At 34.6% G+C, this 20,223-nt stretch overlaps 1 protein-coding gene across 2 annotated transcripts in view; it reads right to left on the reverse strand.

Moving 5' to 3' along the window:
- The window catches only part of LOC123312928 (formin-like protein), an 88,597-nt gene that overhangs the window by 46,794 nt on the left and 21,580 nt on the right, over positions 1 to 20,223 (reverse strand). For both annotated transcript variants that reach the window (XM_044897518.1, XM_044897520.1), the window contains exon 2: positions 10,702 to 10,785. In XM_044897518.1, coding sequence (XP_044753453.1) covers positions 10,702 to 10,785 — 84 coding nt within the window. The remainder of the gene's footprint in view (positions 1 to 10,701; positions 10,786 to 20,223) is intronic.

Here is a 20,223-nt window from a genome sequence, read left to right on the forward strand (position 1 = left end):
AATTTCATTGGTTGGACGGTTGCCGATGATCGTTGTCCTGTCAGTCAGTTCCAAGTAAATTATTATATTATTATCAAAGAGTAACAACTTTTTGCTGTTGAATAAGCATTAATATTGATAATGATAATGATTGTCAAATAAAAGGTACCTAAGTTTATATAAGTACAACACTTCCTTTGTAAGTTCTTGTGTGAATTTGTTTTACTATAATAATAAATAAAATGACTGATGGCAATACAATAAAGGCAAAAGAAAAGGCTTGGTATTCAGTAATGAATTCATTCAATTTTCAAAATCCATTAAAAATGGGAAGTTCGAAGTTCTGCAGACAGTTCAACAAATTATTTTAGGTTAGAGTCCCGCCCTCAAATATTTAAGCGGACATTACAGGAGCACTTAATTTAAGGTTAGCTTTAGCCATTTAAATGTCAGTTAACAGATGGTGCAACGTAATTTAAGTTGAGGGTTCATTTTAAAGAACACTTAATACTATGTGTGTTTGGTGCAAACGAGTCTTAGAACCCGAATAAAAATCATGGAAGTGAAGGGCGAGCTGTAGATAATGTAGCTACCGTAACAACTCTGATTGGAGGCACAATAGACCTTAAGGTCGCTGTGCACTGCAGTGTAACTCATAAAAACAATGTACAATAGCTCTCTTTATCTTAGTTTTGCTGTTCTCGTTTTCATGTTCCAATATCCATTAATCATAGAATATCGAATTCTCAACATCTATATTTTCCGGCCATCTCTAGTACGTACGCCACTGCGAACGGTACAATGGACAAAGTTTCGACGGTGAGTCACCAACCGGTATCGCGGATGGCATAATATCGCAACGTAAAAGCTCGTAGAGACCCAGCTTTCCGTCAAATATGTATGAGTACCTGGAATTCCACCCAAACAATGGTTCGTAATTCGAGCGTAACAAAAAACACCGTCTGTCGGCATGAATTGCAATCATCTGGGTTGGCATGGCACATACGCCTCCACAAAGAATTCCGTCGCAACATCCATTCATTAATATATTATAAGATAAGATAAGGAGTCAATCGAATAAAAATTCCTTGATCTAGCGCCTCGTTTCGGATGATTCGAATCAACAAATCGTAGAACAAAAGAGCCTATTATGCCGGTGTTTACGTACGTACTGCTACGCCACAGGAGCAAACAAAGTTATTAGCAAATAAAGTTATTTGCTGTCACTGACTGCACTGAAGGACCAGGTACGTAATGGTGTCATATTCATTAAAATAGAGGAGTAGAGTTCATTACCACACCCAAATAAGTATTGATAATACAGGGTATTTCATTGGGAAACGGAAATACTCCAGAGGCGAATACGGACAGTTCTTGACTGTCTCCATAACCGAGATACAGGGTGTTTTTTAATTTTGTTGTTTTTTTGTGGGTACATAATAACAAGAGAACCACACCGTACATTTTTTTTTATATTTGGCACACAAATACAAAGCTCAGAAGCAACACTTAACTACTACAAGGAAAATCCAGGTCCGGATTGAGAAAAAATTGTGAAAAAATCCGTTTGCATATATTATTTGCCAAATAGTGTATTTCAGTAATTTATAGAACTTTTCTCGAAAAACGGCTTATTTTTTCAACGCCTTTTTATAGATAAACTTTTTTTTGAGACCCTCATCTCTCATATATACAAAGCGGTTGCTTACCGAAGACGTTAAATAACGCAATTTTTAATCTAATTTTTCTCATAAACTTCCCTGATATGTTATTAATCCGTATCATGAGTTATTTGATCGAATGATACATGAAATGAAAGATCATTTAAATTTAAATACAACGGTATTAGGTTGCCTCATAAAAAATTCGGTTGAATCCATGGGTGGCTATAAATAAGATGTAACATTTTCTGCGCAAGCGTAGAGTGTAACAGAGAGGTGGCGCCTGTAACTACATGCAATAGATAAAGATGTATAGAACTCTTTACTGATGAATTTATCTGAAGCGCAAGCGCTCCTCATTGATCAAAAATGACTTCTCTATTATACTTTTCTGCGCTCGTACTCAATATCGAGGCAACCATAGATTCAACCAACTTTTCGAATGCTTTTGCATTCAGAACTCAATAACCTTTGATCGGATCATAGGTAGATATTTTGACAATAGATTCGTGAAGTCAAAAGAAAAACTCTTTTCCTTCACCATTTTTTCCGATTCGGCCTAGACAAAGAGATACTGAAGTTTTTCCAAGCGTTAAATATACCATTTTATCGAATTGATGTGGCCGATCCTTGATAAAAATCCATAATTGAACTAAAAACAGAATTATAATATATGATTTTCACTAACATGAGATGTTTAACCACCACACTTGTTTCGCTATCATGTATGCGTAGCTATCGCTTAGTATTTATTGATAATTTTTTTCTTCTTAAAAAAGTTAGATACTTTTAGCAAGAAATTACAAGACATCTTGTTTGTTCGAAATGAATCAAGCTATACACAAATTAATTTCTCAATGGTATCAAATGAATAAGAAACAAAGTTTTATGAGAAACAAATTTGGGGGTTGCTTTTTCTTCTCCTTGTAGGGGAACACTACCAAAACAATTTTTTGTATTGACTTTTTGCTCCATATAATGTCTGATCAATTTCAGTCCTGTCAGTTTTCTGGTTTCTAAAACAACAGATTGCTGTTCAGGTTTCATTTTTAGGGAGCTGTATCTGAGCAGGGTATGCTCAAAAAACATCAAAAAATTGTATAATATATAAAACCCACACTATTTTTGACAAGGAGTAACCCCTTGATTTTTTCGCAACTATTCATTCACACCCTATATAGTATTATGATTATGCATATTTCTAGTCATCTTCAGAGGTGTTAAGACAGATGTCAAGACATATGAAACTTTATTTGTCTTGACATCAAGAAATATGGTTTTTTATGTTCTTTCCATTCAACTTTACGTCATTATATTTAATCCTTTGATACAAGATAGAAAGGATTTCTGAAATAAACAAAAAATCTACCTCAGATTACTTAAATAGACAAAAACGCATAATGTTACAAGCTCCCTGAAAGTGAAACTTCAGAGGATACCTATGCAGAATTATTCCTTTTAAATGAGGTTTTTATTACCCTCAATTCATTCACTGAATTAAACCTATTTATTTGTCATTGTGAAAGAGGGAAAGTGTAGAATCCAGTTAGTGTTTAATCGCTTTTCGCGCAATGTTCTATGAGGGAAATAATTATAAAAAGGTTGATTACTCGTACTGTTAATACCAGATCAAACTATATCGGTGCAGATGACAGCCACCAACCAATATTCACCATGTTTGTGAATGCGTGATTTCCTCACAGCACAGACACTTTTTATTTCGTCGTCATCCTGATGACTCATAATTGAATTCATAATGAACAATCGCTAGTGTGTTATTTATAGAAATGCGTGATGATAACCCAGAAAGACTAGTATGGTACTTCATGACAAGATCGTTTTGGACCGTTTGTTCCTCTGCAATACATGGAAATAGAGAATTATTCACGGATGATTCTCAAAATGGATACCATCCATAGGTACCTCTACCTAGCTTGGTTTAAAATTTTTTTCAATATTTTATTTATTTCATCCTTTTTAGTCAATGAAGAGAGATTGTCCGATAAAGTGAAAAATTTGTTAGATAAAGATTTTTGCATCCCATCTTATGATCTATCGAAAACATAAGACCTTCGCCGACTATAAAATATTTGGGTGTTCAAATAGACAATAGATATAATTTTAATGCCCACACAAAGATGATAAAGAAAAAGACTATCTCCAGAGCCACATATTTTGCTAAATTGACATATAAGAAACAAGGAATCAACATCTACAATGCAGCAAAAATATATAAGACAATTTGTAGGCCATTGATTGAATATGCACACCCAATATACGCAAACTGCAAACCCAGAGCAATAAAAAATCTGCAAGTAGCAGAGACGACAGCCCTAAGAAAGATAACACGAATGCGGCACCCAAACAATGTTCTCCATAATCCACCGAATCAACTCTTATACGAAAAGACAGGAATTGAACCAATAAATGAAAGAATCAAGAGACTCAATATGAAGTTTCATTCTAAACTGATAGAACAGCATGATGTAATTATACAATACCACGACGATGGAACGAATAGGACTAAAAGGAAACATCCCACACAGACTCTTCTGAAAATGTTGAATACCAACTAAATAATATTTTGTACGATATCATATTGTATTTTATATAAAAAAAATGATAAATAAAACTGTAAATTTAAAAGGCTGAAGGACTCTAGGTCGATGGCCATTTGTTTAAAGACAATAAAGAACTGTTATATATATATATATATATATATATCTATCGAAATACAGGGTGCTCTCTTCTGATGATGACTTTGCGTAAAACACTCCATATTTGAAAGAAATGGAAGGTGTCTAAGAAATATGTTTTTACTTAGGACGACAAGAGTTGCCTAGCTACTAGCGCAGCATAGGTTACCTATTCATCTTCATGCACCTAAATCTATAAAAAATCTACGAATAAAAATACATAGGTAACTTTAGAATGCTTCAACTGAATGATAAGGGGTAAAAACTTATTGGAAACATCGAAATATCCTTCATTTCTTCTTGAAAAGTCATCTCTAAAAATATCTCGCAAGTATCAATTTGAAATCCTCTGTGTATAATCAAAAATGTTTTGAAAAAAAATAATATAAATGGTGGGAACTCGGAAATGATAAAACAATGTAACTTACTTATTGTGTTTTTGTTTACAAAATATGCATTATCATCCTGCAGCTTTATTTATAATTTTCTGCTACCATATTAATTGGGCATCTATAGATAGTACTTATTATATGTTATTAACATAGCTATTAACGACTATCTTATTTGAAATCTATAATTATTCCCAGAACGTATTTGTTTTCGAGTAAGTACTCAAGGATCCGTGAATACTTAATAAGGTTAGCCTAATCATTGAACGATAAAATTATAACTGAAGTAGGATGTAGATAATAGAGAAAATTTTTATTCGAACTTTTATTCTTTTTGATAACTGGTGCATTTCAAACAACAGATATATCTCAGGTCAGGTTTTTATCATCCTCATTAATTCATGCAATTCATGCAAATAAGAATAGGCATTCTGATTCCAATTGTCGCTTCAAACGATAAAGTTTTCATCGATATCGATATTTTTTTACGTCTCTTATGACATCTCAAAAATAGAAAATGTCGCAAATTTGTCCTTATAAAGTTTACATTATTTTGATGAAGAGTAAATTTTGTTGGAAACATACCAGGTGTATTATTGTTCCACATTTTTCAGTTCAGTAGAATGAACAGGAGTTCTGGGAGTAATTGAAGTAAGTCAAACTTATCTTAGGTGAGATGTGAGATGTACAGGGAGGGCAAAATTGGTGATACCTGAATTTCAACTTTTTCAACCCAACGAGATGGAGGAAAATGCCTGGCACATTTGGGTCGTCTTTTAGCGAGCAACTAATAATGCCATCAACTGCATTACTCTATCTTCTTTTGTTTTGGAGTTATAGTTCAAAATTAAAATTTCAACTTTGGTCATTATCTCCGTTTCTGTTTAAGCTAGGATGTTGAAAGGAAGACATTATAGAGACACTTTTTTGATAGCAATCCAGTGGCGTACTATGATTTTTTCCAACGGGCTTATTTGCGGAGCTATAACATAAAGATGTATTTTTTCTTATGAATACAGTTTCTAATGACTTAGAACTGACTGAGGGCGATGTATGATATATTTCTGAAACGGTTAAAAATGGCGATTCTTTCTTGGTCATTTTAAACAACTTTTTTCATAAGAAAAAACACAACTTTATGTTATAGCTCAGCAAATAAACCTGTAGGAAAAAATCATAGTAAACGGAGATAATGACCAAAGTTGAAATCGCCCAAATTTAAATTTTGGCCTATAACTCAAAAACAAAAGGAGATAGAGGAATGCAGTTGATGGCATTATTAGTTTCTCGAAAAAAGACGACATGAATGGTACATTCATTTTTCTCTATCTCGTTGGGTTAAAAAGGTGTAGTTCAGGTATCACCAATTTTGCCCACCCTGTACAGGACGTGGTGAGAACAGCTCTGTTAGGAGGCACAATAGACATTGAGGACACCGTGAGATGTAACCCCTTCCTAATCATCAACTATCAACTATATTTGACTCGAATTTAGTGTTTTTGTTTTATAAGGAATATTATTTTTCTTGATTGGAATATAGAAATATTGTAATATTCTGATTTCAACATATCATAAAAACAATAGAAAATTTGTGCCATTCAAACAAAAAACAGATATTTTATCATTTTTTTTTCGCGCTTCTCAAATTCTTATCTGAGGAACAAGCTTGTGATATACCAGACAAAAGTTTACCATATTAACGAAGATAAATATGGGAGTTCATAGATTTAGCATTTTTTCATAGATCACCCTATATCTCCGAAACGAATACCCTTATGGGACATTTGAAACCCAAATTCTCATTCAGAGTTTGAGGTCCTCTATCTCCACTCAGCCGTTGTCCCTTACGTCACCAGTCACCCTGTATAACTAGACCATGATTAGCACAACGATGCATTTGTCACTGCCATCATTAATCATAAAATCTTGAGCTCAATAGTTCGAAAAATGAAAAATTTTATTTCATTCTGGAAGAATGCTAACTTTACTTGAAAAACTGCTGGATCTAAAAGAAGCTTATGACGATTTTAGCTGAAGGATAGATTGTGTATAAATGGTAAGAACCCCAACCAAAAGGGAATTATGTAATTCAGTTTCTTCTGTTCAATTATGGACTCCTATAGAGTATAAAATCAAAACTGATACACAAAATTAGAAATCCCGTTACTCGAATACTAAATGACATAGTCGATGAGTATTTTATGAAGTGCAATTTTTTTTGACAAGCGTCGAATTTCAAAAATTTTATTGTTTTTATTTTGCTCTAAAATGTTGTATCCTGCAAAAGAGTCGATAGAGGCGAAAATTTAGTCAATCATTTCCGCATAGCAGCGGTTTTTGTATCGAATTTCATTCAGTATTTAAACCAAGAAATTGCTTGGAACTGTTTGGTTTTCTAAATCTGTTCCTTATCTGGTATAGTGAAAAAAGGGGATAAATATCCAAATAAAACATGCAACTCGCTAACCTGAGCTTGACGTCAAAAGTTGTGCGTTATCATTAATATACAAAAAAATACCTATGCCATCACGATTGTCCTCTTACTTACTGGTCGTTACCAACATAGTGGGTGGTACTGATAATGAAACCAATTAAAATATAAGATACTCGTGAGACCACATACGAATTATACTTTATCTGCATGTCGTAATGACAGTATTATGCCATTTCGTTTTGATGACGTTTAAATTAACAGTCGGAATACCATAGGAATTTCAAGGTATTGAACACCCCAGTTTACACGAAAAATATCCATGTTTTCCGGACCAAAAAAAAACACATTTTATCCAAATCAAGAATTCTCTCGTAATCTTAATCTACGATACGTTTTCTTTGAATCTTCTCTATTTTTCCTACCGTACAAATAATTAAAATCTCACGATTCCGACTTCCTTTTAGGAATTCAAAATTCTGTGATAAAAAAAGACTATTTTAAGCGCGAAATCCAGGGGGTTGTTCAGCAGAAACGGGGGGGCTTACTGGCAAAAAACAAAATTAGGGGGTCTCCTGATTTTGTCTCGAGAATCTGTGACAAATTTTGTTGCTTTAATTCTGTGGTCTCCCTATTTATGCATTTATATCATTCAGTCAAAAATATTGTATCATATTCGGAATGAATAATGATTCATTATTATTATTAAAATATTGAATGGGATCCTATATTTCCGTATCAATAATTCCTCCAAATGTGGAAGGAATGAAAATATATACATTTATTCAATGTTTATATCATGTTAGAAAACGAACGTGAAACTTTCTCGCTGTAACTTATCTAAATAGGAACATAAAGGATCAAGTGTTATTGAAATGGAAACAGCAGAAAGAAATATTCCATTAATGCATCATCGTCCAAGGCTGTCTGCTTTCAGTTCAAGGTCACAAAATGGTATGCCACGAGCAAGAGAAGGTTTTAATACTTCTTTCCGAACAGTAATCCGCACATAATTCGATATAAGTGATGATTCTGGAGAGGATTAGATCACTCTCGAATGATTCACTCCAATAATGAACTCCATACTGGTGATATCAGGGAGAAGATTACATAATGCTGAAGTCGAAAATACTGAATGACGAGGAAATGGCAACACCTAGAAGGTGTAGGAATTTTTCAATTGATTTAAATAAATAGAAGCTATGTACTAGTAGGCCAGGATATCCATTTTGCCTTGAAAAATCGTAATAAAATGAATGTTATAGATTACAATGAGGCCAAAAACAATAGCCTTCGCTGTCTATGAGTTGAATCGGCACTGCCCATCCCTGTCTGTGATCGGATCTAACCTCACTTTTTTTGAACTGACGGCTGATGTAGATTTAATTACATTTGCGTCTTGTAAAGGTCAAAAATTTCGAATTTCTAGAGATTTTTTTTTATTCCCGATCTGGCACCCGGGTAGAGAGTATTAGCTGACCACTATCCGGTTAATTCATATGATAATCATAACACTTTGTAAACACAAACACTTTTAAAAAGGTGTAGCGAACAACAATTTTTTCAATGCAATTAATCAGATAGAATTGGATGTACGGAACCATTGTAAACAATGTCGGTCCAGCCATATTTTTACGATGCCGGAGTCGTCTTCCACAGTCCTATTACTTGAAATTTAATGAACTTTTGTTGAATTTCCGGAGGTAACAGCTCCGGCATCTTGAATATTTCATTAAAGTTATTTTTGGGTGCAATGACTTATTTGGATGACTTCTACCTTCTACCCTCTATATCTGTGATAACTGAAATATTCAGGGTCGCCCACAAAGTTGTGAAAATTGATAGTTATACCATTGAGTATTTATATTATATTATATCCCTCCTTTCTTGAGGGAGTAAATGAAGATATTTTGAAAATATTTTCTTGTGGTGTGTGTAGGGTATTTAAAGCACAATTTAAAATTATTGTCATTATTGGTATTCCAAAACAAAGATTTAGACCAAAGTTACACTTTTTTTAAATGTAACACCCTGTATTTGACCTCAAAAATGGAATGGCAAGCGCAAATTATGATGAGTTTTTTCAGATCACTTTATACCTTAGAATCACCATTTACCAGATAATGACGAAAATATGGAGTTTTTTTAAATAGCAATTAATGAAGAAACTAGTTATGCCAGCGGTAAAGACAGTATTTTTTCGAGTAGACAAGTTGGCTACTCCTACACATAAAAAAAATTTCAACTATACAGAGTGCTCATAATTAATTCTCAAACATCAACTACAAATAATCGTCAAAAACTTTCATATTTCAAATGGCACACACGGTATTTCTATATCTTAATTTCGCATAAGGTGTTCCTACATCTAAACCTGATAGTTTCTCTACAGTTTTTGACGATTAGTTGTAGTTGATGTTTGAGAATTTATTATGATCAATCTGTATATTCCAGAGTTGAATTTTTTTATGTTTAGGAGTAGCCAACTTGTCTACTCGAAAAAATACTGTCTGTATCGCTGGTGTAACTAGTTTCTTCATTAATTGCGAGATTAATTGTTATGTAAAAAAAACTCATCTTACATTTTTCGCCATTATCTCGTAAAGGGTGGTATAAAGCTCGGTATAAGTGGTGGTCATTCCACTTTTGGAGTCAAATACAGGGTGTTACATTTGAATAAGTGTAACTTTTGTCTATATCTTAGTTTTCGAACAGCCTGTATATATGAAAATTTTAATTTGTGGTACACACACCACAAGAAAAGATTTTCAAAATATGTTTATTTACTCCCTCAAAATGAGCGCCGCCGCGTCTGGGGTGGGCCATCCGGTACTTTTTTGTTTTTATTTAAAATATAATTGTGGTTTTCCCACAATTTAGTAGATATAAACATAAACCTCGTTATGTCGTACTGGTTCCTCAGCATTTATTACAGTGGGTGTCTCTTTAACACCTTCTAATTCTAATGTTTGTTCATCTTTGTGTTTTTTCATCTTATTTGTACATTTGTTGACAATGCATATTTTAACGTGATGACATCCATTCAGGGGTGGCTTGTATGGAATATACTCTAATATGATTACTGTGACTTGTGTTGTTTTGTACCTATGACTGGAGAATGGGAATATAAAGGAAGTTTCCAAAATTCTCGTAGATATTACTGAAAATGATCATTAGGTCGTTCACTGATAATATAGAATTTGTGTTGAAACTCCTGATTTCACGTCAAAAATTCCTGATTTGTTATTAATTCCTCAATTTTATTATGTCATATGAATGGTGCCCATAGACTTCATAATATTGGGAGAATCTGTTCAATGTGAAGAGACTTTATTGACGTGAAATCGGTTCCAACACAAATTTTAACCGAGCAGAAACGATCCTAACAAATACTGATATTCGGATGCAATGACTCGGTTTGAAAAGCCGAAGCCTTAATTTATATTTATGAATAACGCCAACCTTTACGTGACAAATTCGCTCTGAAATTTGTTTTTCCTAATGGTAGAAAATTCAAGAAATAGCATTATAAAAGTAACACTTACTTGATCACAGATTATTTCCCATTTCTTCCCAGAGTCATAATTTCGGAGTAATTTGGCTTTGTCAGGTGGGAGGTCCATCGAGGCCTATGAAAAAAAAATAGTAGCAGTTAATCATACAGTTCAATTACCAGAAGCACATGTTTTGTTTATACATTCCTACACGCATTCAATAAATAAAAGCATGGAAATTTCTTATCTTGGGTTCGTCGGAATTGCGAAATTCTTGAACGATAAAAATTCTTTGTGGAAATTCGAATGCGGAAACAGCTTTCGTGACTTCGGAATGTGACAAAGAAACACTGCTAGAAACCATATCATATTTATTTATCCTTCATAAAAAATGAGTTCAAGTGCGAGGCGGGGTCCCCTAAATGAGTGACTCGTACTATCAATTATCGCATTCCATTGTGACAAATTCAAATAACTCTGGTAAGGATTTCGACTCTTTCGTAGAAATGATCGATTTTGCAGCAATGTCGATGGGATTCAGATACTAGGGTTTTTCAAGAGGTGTTTCATCTTAATTTTTCTGTGCACTTTAGCAGAATCCTATCAAAATCAAGTGCAGATTTATGCAGCATTAAGTAACACGTATCACATAACAAGTACCACGAAACAATTAGCAAGTAAATAACAAATTGCTGATATTCTACCATTTATGCAGTTCAAATTAACAATTACCTAAATTCATATTCACATAATAACGAAAATGTGTATTTAAAGGTGAGCTTCTTTTCAACAGAAGATAGAACTGGTCAAAATATAGGGTTTCACCTATACAACAGTTCCCAAACGACAAAGTTGAAAAAAATTGAAAATGATTACTGAAATGGATCCTAATACGACCCTAGATCATTTCTTATTTGAATTATCGCAAAGCAATAGGATAAAAGTCGTGATGACTGAATCAACCAAATGATTTCGTTCAGGATATTGGCATGTTCGATTTTTCACTCTGTAGCCACTTGAGTTGTATCTGTAAATGCAACTCATTTTTTTTTGCATGAAGATATCATGCCCAAATAGGTAACGATAGATAATAGTAGAGTGATTGTGATTTTGAGTACAGAAATTCTCTTTTAAGGAACCGAAAATTGGCTCATGTCTACCTAACCCATGGGAGAGTGTTTATTAGGAAAAACATTGCAAGAAAACAATCTTCAATGACCCAGCATTGTCTACGTCAAGGTTTTCATCATCAGATATGTATCAGCGTATGAAATACATATTTTCGATTTCAGAGTCACTCTCACTTATTTCCGAGATGTTTTAACTATTTTGAACCTTTATATATTTTTTTAAATTTATTTCTGTTATTCAATTTCCTTATTTTCAAGCAAACTATTATCTAAGATCAGTGCGGGAAACTTGGACAACTGATTATGTCTCTAGAGCATAGCAGGTGTCAAGTCTCTCACACTTCCTTTCAACTTATTCAACAGATGTTCTCTTGAAACTTTTACAAATATGTATTATTAAAAAGGCTCATCGTTTGTAAAACAATATTAATCAATGAAAGTAATAAAATTACCACCTTTTAAACTTTTTCGTAAAACTGTAGGTCGCAACAGTGGCGTAGCGAGCTTAACTCGCGCCCGGGGCACAATACCTTTTTAGCGCCCCCCCCCCCACTCATTCGAAAACCATATAGGCATATAATATTATATTTTAAATATACTAGCAAATTAATGAATGAATAAAGTAAGATAAATATGATAATAGGCTCAAGCAAATGTATATGATCATAAGTAACAAAAGTTACGTATCATTCAATTTATATATTTATAAAAAAATATTAAAAGAAACGCATTTTTAAGACAATGAAAAAGTTAATATTCATTATTTTCAATGGGATACAAATTTAATTTTAATATGAATACAGTACAGTTAATTTCTAGAAACGACTAAACATATTTATCATAACAATTATAAATTACAACATAGTAGTAAGTCCATAGAACTACCTTGTAGGTAGATTATATTCTTATATTCTTATATTGATTGATTGATCGAGTTTTTTCGAGTTAGATGGCGCTAAGGGAGAGGAGCTAAGCCACACATGAGAAAGGCCAAGGTCATTTTATAGAAACCCAGTCTAATGTACATTTATCGCCGTATATTTCAAAAATTTTCAGATGTAGAAAAAATTGCTTCAGACAAAATTCGTGGAAAATGTTATGCGCTACAAATTTTATAAGGAATGCGAAAACAATTTGGAGAGGAGATAATTAAAAAAAAACTGATTTTTGTGATCTTTATGGCCAATTTTTGTTATGCTGAAACAGATTTTATTTTTTCCGTTATTGTTGAATCATTAGCTTCAAAATAAGAAAAAAAGGCTCCGCGGTCGAGAATGTACATATGAATTTTTTGTTGCAAATTTGGCGCCCTCCCATACATTTTCGTCACGCTTAAATTGTCAGACTACGAGAATATATACTTTTCAACATGTTATTAACCACACTTATATCAATCTGACACGCTCAAGTATGTACAATGATAATTTTTTTTACTATTCTGGCTGGCTGTTCTAGACAATTCCCCCTATATATATGTAGGTTTAACTTTTGGTAGAGGTATCTCCTCTGACACGCTCGAGTAAATTCAGAATTTCCCTCTTGGACTCCTCAACTATATCAAACAAATCAAGAAAGGAGAAAATTTATGTAACCTCAAAGAGAAGTTGCCATAAGGAAGTGCTGACAGATACAGGTCTAGTCAGCCCTGTCAGTTTTTATTGTGAATATATTATTATAGTTTGATTTAGACCATAATGTTCCTGTTTGCCTTATTATTAACGAATTAACACTTATTTCATAACACTGATTTAGAATATATTTTCCAAAAATCAATTTTAAAATTATTCAGCAATTTTTTTGTTTTGTGAACCCTTTGGCGCCCCTTTATGAGAAGCGCCCGGGGCATGATGCCCCCCCTTGCCCCCCCCCCTCACTACGCCACTGGGTCGCAATCTATTTACGATACCGGTAGACAGAAATTTGAATTGAAATATTTGAGGTGGTTCAAGTCACGTGAGCAAGTCTCCCGTACTCCCCACTACGTTTATTGGCGTTGGAACGGTGACGTCACACATAAAAATGTTTCAAAATATTTAGTGAATATTGAAACCAAATTCTGGCATAGTTCGAACTGCAAATCGCTTTTTATCATATCGCGATGTGAAGCTTTCAAAACTATTCAATTGGCGAAGATTGAACTAGTGGCGCCACACAGAATATATTTTAAAAATATATTTGAAAGCTGTTCAACGCCAAAATACAGATTTAGTAACTTAAAAGATTTCATGAAAAGGCTCATTTCTTTAACTTCCTAATATACTTTTTCTGGGAAAGATTAACGTAGTGCCGGGGCAGAAAAAGCCTTTTCATCAGTTGGAAAGGAGAATTGAGGTAAACAAGATGGAAATTGGCATGTTTTGGAAAACTATATTTAGATTTCTTTTATCAAATTAGAATATTCAATGTTCAGGAAACCTATATCAGACCTCACCTTAATCCTCGCGTGTCTCCTGATGAAAATAGCATGCTATTCATCTCCTTGAAATTCCTTTAAAATTTTTTTTTCTTAGTCGAAATTTTCGTGCCCTGAAGGGAATTTCCAAGAGATGCCATTCATCAGGAGAGTTAATAAAAGGTCTGATATATAGGGTGTCGTGAAATTAATGCAACAAAATTTTGTCACAGATTCTCAAGACAAAATTAGGAGGCTCCTTTTTTATTCTCGACAGGAGGTCCCCTCTTTCGAAGTTGCACGAGTTTCATGAAATGCGAAATCTGATAGTGCTATAGGTACCCATTTTGGCGATTTTTCAAATTTTCATTGATTTTAGTATCTTACGAAATTAACATGGCAAAAACCTCTATATCACAAACCCATTTTTTCCTACACGAAACTCAACCTCAGTATCTCAGTGACCGAATTACAAAATTCCAGATTCCTAAAATGTACGAAATGTATGAGGATGTATTGATATCTAGTTAGCCTAGACCAGTTCCATTCATAAAAAAATATTGCGTTACCATAGTAACGAACAATAACTCATTAGAAGTGTCAGTGTGAAGTTTGAGGTCAAGAAAGTAAACCAGAGTTAAGCAATAAATTAAAAGAAAGAAGATGTGAAAATCGAAAAATTGGAGTATCGAGCCATCAAGTACCTGTATTTAAAAGGGTTAAGAGGTAAGCAGATTTACGAAGATATACTTAATACCCTTGGTGATCAATGTCCTTCGTATGCGACGCTGAAAACTGTGAAAAAGAGGTAAATTTTCCATTGAAGATGATGACCGATCGGGAAGGCCAGTTTCTGTGTTAGTGCCCGAAAATATCGATGCAGTTCATGACATGATTTTATCAGACCGTCCAATTCGGTTAAAACGGATAACTGAAGCACTTCATCATATTGTTCACGTCAATTTGGACATGAGAACAATTGCTGCAAAATGGATCCAGAAATGTTCGAATGTTAACCAAAATCGTGCAGGGGTAGAAGCATCGCGTTCCATCTGTGCTCGATTTGAAAACGATGTAGACTTCTCAAACCGAATTGTTACTATGGATGAGACTTGGGTACATTTCTACGATTCAGAAACAAAGCAACAATCGATAGAATGGCGACCTAAGAAGTTTCGTGTCCAAAAATCTGCTTGAAAAGTTCTTGCTTGAGTTTTTTGGGATTGCCATGAAGTAATCATGATTGATATTTTGGATAAGGGTAGAACAATAAACAGAGATTACTATTCGACATTACTGACCACTCTACGAGAAAAATTAAAAAGAAAAGACGCGAAAAGCTATCCAAAGGTGTTTTGTTTTAGCGGGGCAACGCTCCTGCACACCCTAATTCACCAGATTTGGCTCCATCCGACTATCATCTCTCTCCTCAACTGAAGAAAAAGTTTAAAAGGTCGTAAATTTTCTTCCAACGAGGAGGTAATAAAAGCTGTGGAGTTCTGGTTTGCAGAGCACGAAAAAACATTTGTTTGGAAGGTTTAGAGACGTTGCAGGTTCGCTGTAATAAATGTATCCAATTAAGAGGAGCATACGTTGAGTAATAAAATATTTTGACATTGAAATTTTGTTTGGTTCTATAGTGGGCTATACATTTCTCAATATATCTTCGTATTTTTTATGCCTATTTCATTGGATCCATGTTTTTGCCAATTTTATATTAAAATCTCCGAAAGTATCAGGGATAGGGAAATAAAAGACAAAAATACTTCGATGGGGATAGGGGAGCGCTCGGGGGAGCGTAAAAAAGGATAATGAAAAGAGCATCCAGCTGGAAGTAAAGAAGTTTTTAGTACCTATTTTTTCGTATAAGCCGCAACGTCGCAACATTGAAAATATATGAGTCAGAGAGATCAGAAGAGTAAACCCTTGTGGCGGCGTAGTTGTACCCATGGTAGAGGAATACTTCATCTCACCATGATGGTACCAAGGGTAGCCAAACGATGGCATCACTGCGCACGACGGTTGCGATCACAGGGTAGATTATACGTCTATTGCGGTGCAGCATACGCCAAACGATGGCGCCACCGGCGACGCAACACTCTATACCCTCGACGTAACCGGCGTTTATAGCAGGCACAAACTACGCTGCTTCGGCGATTGTCGTAGGTAGCTGCTAGGGTTCATTAACCTACCTGATGAGTCCGACCCTAGCAGTGGGACGAAACAATCACCCCAAGAGCACGCCATTCTTCTAATGGCGTGAACTCACCCCAGCACATACCGCCAAACCCTAGTACCCAAATTTTCAGAACAATCTATGAAACATTTTCCGTAAATATTTAATAGGCGTAGGACACCCTGTACAGTATATAATACTGAGTTACACGGCTACATATGAACATAATTTCCCGAGCAATCTTCTCACCCCATATCCTTGAAGGGGTATTTATTTGACCCTATGTTTCTTCAAGAAAAATGTTTCCGGACAATTAATCATCACCTGCACTTTTGTCATATCTAAAGTATGTACTCTGTTGAGAATGAAACATCTAATTGGAACTTGTACACTTAGCAGAATGTCTTGAGTTGAGGTTTTTATTCATAAAGCGGGCCCTTCACGTACAGTTTTTCTTGACTCCCGATGCGATGCTCCCGGCGTGTGATTCCCGGAGCGAAGTGTAGAGATGAAACTACACGTGCATTCCAATCCAGCACACCAAATTCATTAATTCCGATATTTTCATGAGGAGCGGCCTTATCTGCATCCGTTTGAATGCTTTTGCAGAAATCAATTAAACAATTTTAAACTCTCTGAAATTTTTGTTGGAATATCTACTTCATTTAATTTTTCATAAGCATGGAAAAATTTATATAATCCAATGAATTCAGTGGAAAAATTTCTCGCCATTCAAAAAAAGGCGTCTATCTTTCAAAAATATCTTGCGAACTGCGAAAAAACCACGAAAGCAATTCTATCCTTGTTTCTTTCGATGTTTTACGATATGACTATCCTTGCTCGAATTGGAGCGGCGCGAGAGTCGTCCCTTCACGTTCGGTTTTTAATGGCTCCCGGAGTCCTTCGCTCCAGGAATTTAAACTGGTTGGAACGTCTCCCGCCGAGTCAGATGCGAGACAATCCAGGAGTGAACATACCCTTCACGTTCGAATTTTGGAATGGAGCGAAGGAGCGTCGCATCGGGAGTCAAGAAAAACTGTACGTGAAGGGCCTGCTTTAGGGTCAGCGTCCTCTTTTGTCTTGTAAATTTTCCCCCATTTCTTTCGTGATGGTATTAAATTCTGTGAGACAAAAATGTGAAAGTGTAGAGAACACACTATTTTGATGAGAATCCACAACTGACCACATCACAATTTCAACTTTCCGAAAACCTATATTATCATGTAAATAATACTCGATGCGATGGAGGAATCCGATACATCCAAATTAATCATGAGATCATCATTCCTCGAATTTCAAATCCCACAGAAAATTCCCGTCCTTTTCAAATTGCATTATTCACCTGTCAGCTTAAATACAAACACACTTTCTACATTTTCCTTTTCTTTCTATAAATTCTCCATTTCGCACCTCTTTTATCGATTCTTCCAATCGCTGAGAGCCACCTATAAAGACGGAATTCCCTTCGGGCTTTTATGTCTATTCATCACGCGATCTGACACGGAGCGTCTTCTAAAGGCCACCGAGTGTTGTGGGACGAAGACACCCACGTAAAGCTCGAGGATACGAGTTGAAGAGGCACTTTTGAAGCCTCGGAACCAGATACCATTCAACTTGACAAGCTTGTTTTCCTGCAAGCGTACGCACGGCCGGGCACGGCGTAGCTCTTCTCCGATTGCATTCTGCAAAATGCATGATCCCTCTTATTCCGAGGAATTTGTTGCGGATGCTATTTTATTATTCTTATTGCAAGCTACTACGGATACTAGAGCGTTACACATTTCTTTCCACTTATAGTCTCAGCGACAGATCGGACTGAATAAGAATGCTAAGAAGATTTAGAAATAGCAAGATGAAAAATAAAACGGCGTTAATATAATTAGCGATTTACTATTTTGTAGAAAAATGCTCGAACAGGTCTATTTTTATTTTCATTTCTATGTAGTCCAAAGCCTTCTCTTTCCATCAGAGAATGTACCAAACCGGAGATTATCCCGGACCAACACACAGGCACAGGCAGACAGACAAAAGTTGATTAGTTTTGAATAGAACTTAGTTGAGTCCTTCTAAAGGGCAACCACAACTTTCTGTACCAGGAATGAATAGTTCTTGAGTCTTTCTAAATAGTCACCATAACTTCTTGTGCCAAAAATTGATAATCCTTGAGTCATTGTATAAAGACCACTTATATGTCTTTATGCAATGCACTTTATGTATGTCTTTATACAATGCTTGAGTCTTTCTAAATGGCAACCGTAATATTTTTTGCCAGATGTGGATAGACTTTTTGCTGTTGAGGATGATTTGGTTATTATTTTAGGTAGGTAAGTGGTAAGTAGATACATGTTTTGTGATTGAAATTCTGATTTCTCACGATTTGGATGATACTTCGAAAACTTCAATCACTACCAAATTGTAGGTCAATGAGCTCAAAATACATTCCAAAATGCAACGAGACGGTTATTTGTTAATATAAGATATGGTATATATAAGATCAAAATCAACAACATACAAAAAATGCCGAAAATTTAACAAAAAGCCATTTTCCATCCACTTCTTCGAGGCATGTACAGGATATCCCAAATTGGATTCTCACTGAGAGGATCTCGAGAACTATGAGACTCAGAGAAAAATCTTCGAGGACCCCCGATATCTTTTTTCGAAATAATTAGATATCAAAAAGTAGATCATAGATACCTGGACCTATAGGGAGTTTCTAAAAAATGACTGTTTCAAATATTTCGCTATATCTAGAGTTAACTTCGAGATATTTGAAATATTTCAATGATTTTATGTTTTATGTTATACTTGTAACGGATCATAAAAAATAATTATCATTTCAGAGATAATAAGGAGAGTCAGAGATTTTCAAATGAGACACCCTATATTTTTCCTCGCATTTTTTAGTGGCAGACTTGTCGAAAAGCATCCTGTCAAAATGTCCTGTTCAAAAATGTCATTCCTTTCGAAGATATTTAGTTTGACTACATTCTTGGAATGGAACCCCTTATACGTAAGTGTTCCATTTGAAAAATGAAGTCAAAAAACTGAATATCCTTGAATTGAATGGAAAACCGATGATGGGATGCTTTTCGACAAATCTGCGACTAAAGAACTGCGTTGAAAAATATAGCATGTCCCATTTAAAAATCACCGACACCCCTCTATATCTATGAAATGGTAAGCAATTTCTATGATCCGTTAGGAGTATCACATAAAACAGATTGAAAAAAAAAGCTTTGGACTTTTTTGAATATCTCTAAAAACATATATTTGAAACGGTAATTTTTCAGAAACGCTTTGTAACTCTAGAACGGCTCAAGATATCTATGATCTGCTTTCTGATATCTAATTATTTCAAGAAAAGAGTTCGATAGTCTTTGAAAATTTTTTCTCTGACCCTGACTTAGCTCTGAAGATGCTCTCATTAAGCAACGAATTTGGATACCCTGTAGTTGTAAACAAAACAGTCAAGGATCGTTTATTAATTTTGTGGCGATTTTTTTTAGTATCATTGTAAATTTTCGCAAAAGCCAAACAGGGTTGGGAAGTTCTTGTGAATTATAGAGTGTTATAATAAAAAATAACATGACACAAAATTTTGTATTTATTTATTCGAACAGCCAGTTTCCTTAAGTAGGAAACCCAATCATTTCTAGCAAAATAATTACAAATTAAGAAAATGTATGTGGGATCTAAACATCGAATAACAACACCCTGAACGACAATATTTTGTTTATTGAAAATAAGCTGAAAACGAGGCTGAAAATTTGCAGAAAATTTATTAATATATTATTTTCTTTAGTTATTCAAGTAATGCGAAAACATACTAGTGAAATCGGACACTGACACTGAAAAAATTGGCACATAATCAC

Source organism: Coccinella septempunctata, chromosome 5 (genome assembly GCF_907165205.1).
Source record: "Coccinella septempunctata chromosome 5, icCocSept1.1, whole genome shotgun sequence".
Classification (NCBI taxonomy): Eukaryota; Metazoa; Arthropoda; class Insecta; order Coleoptera; family Coccinellidae; genus Coccinella; species Coccinella septempunctata.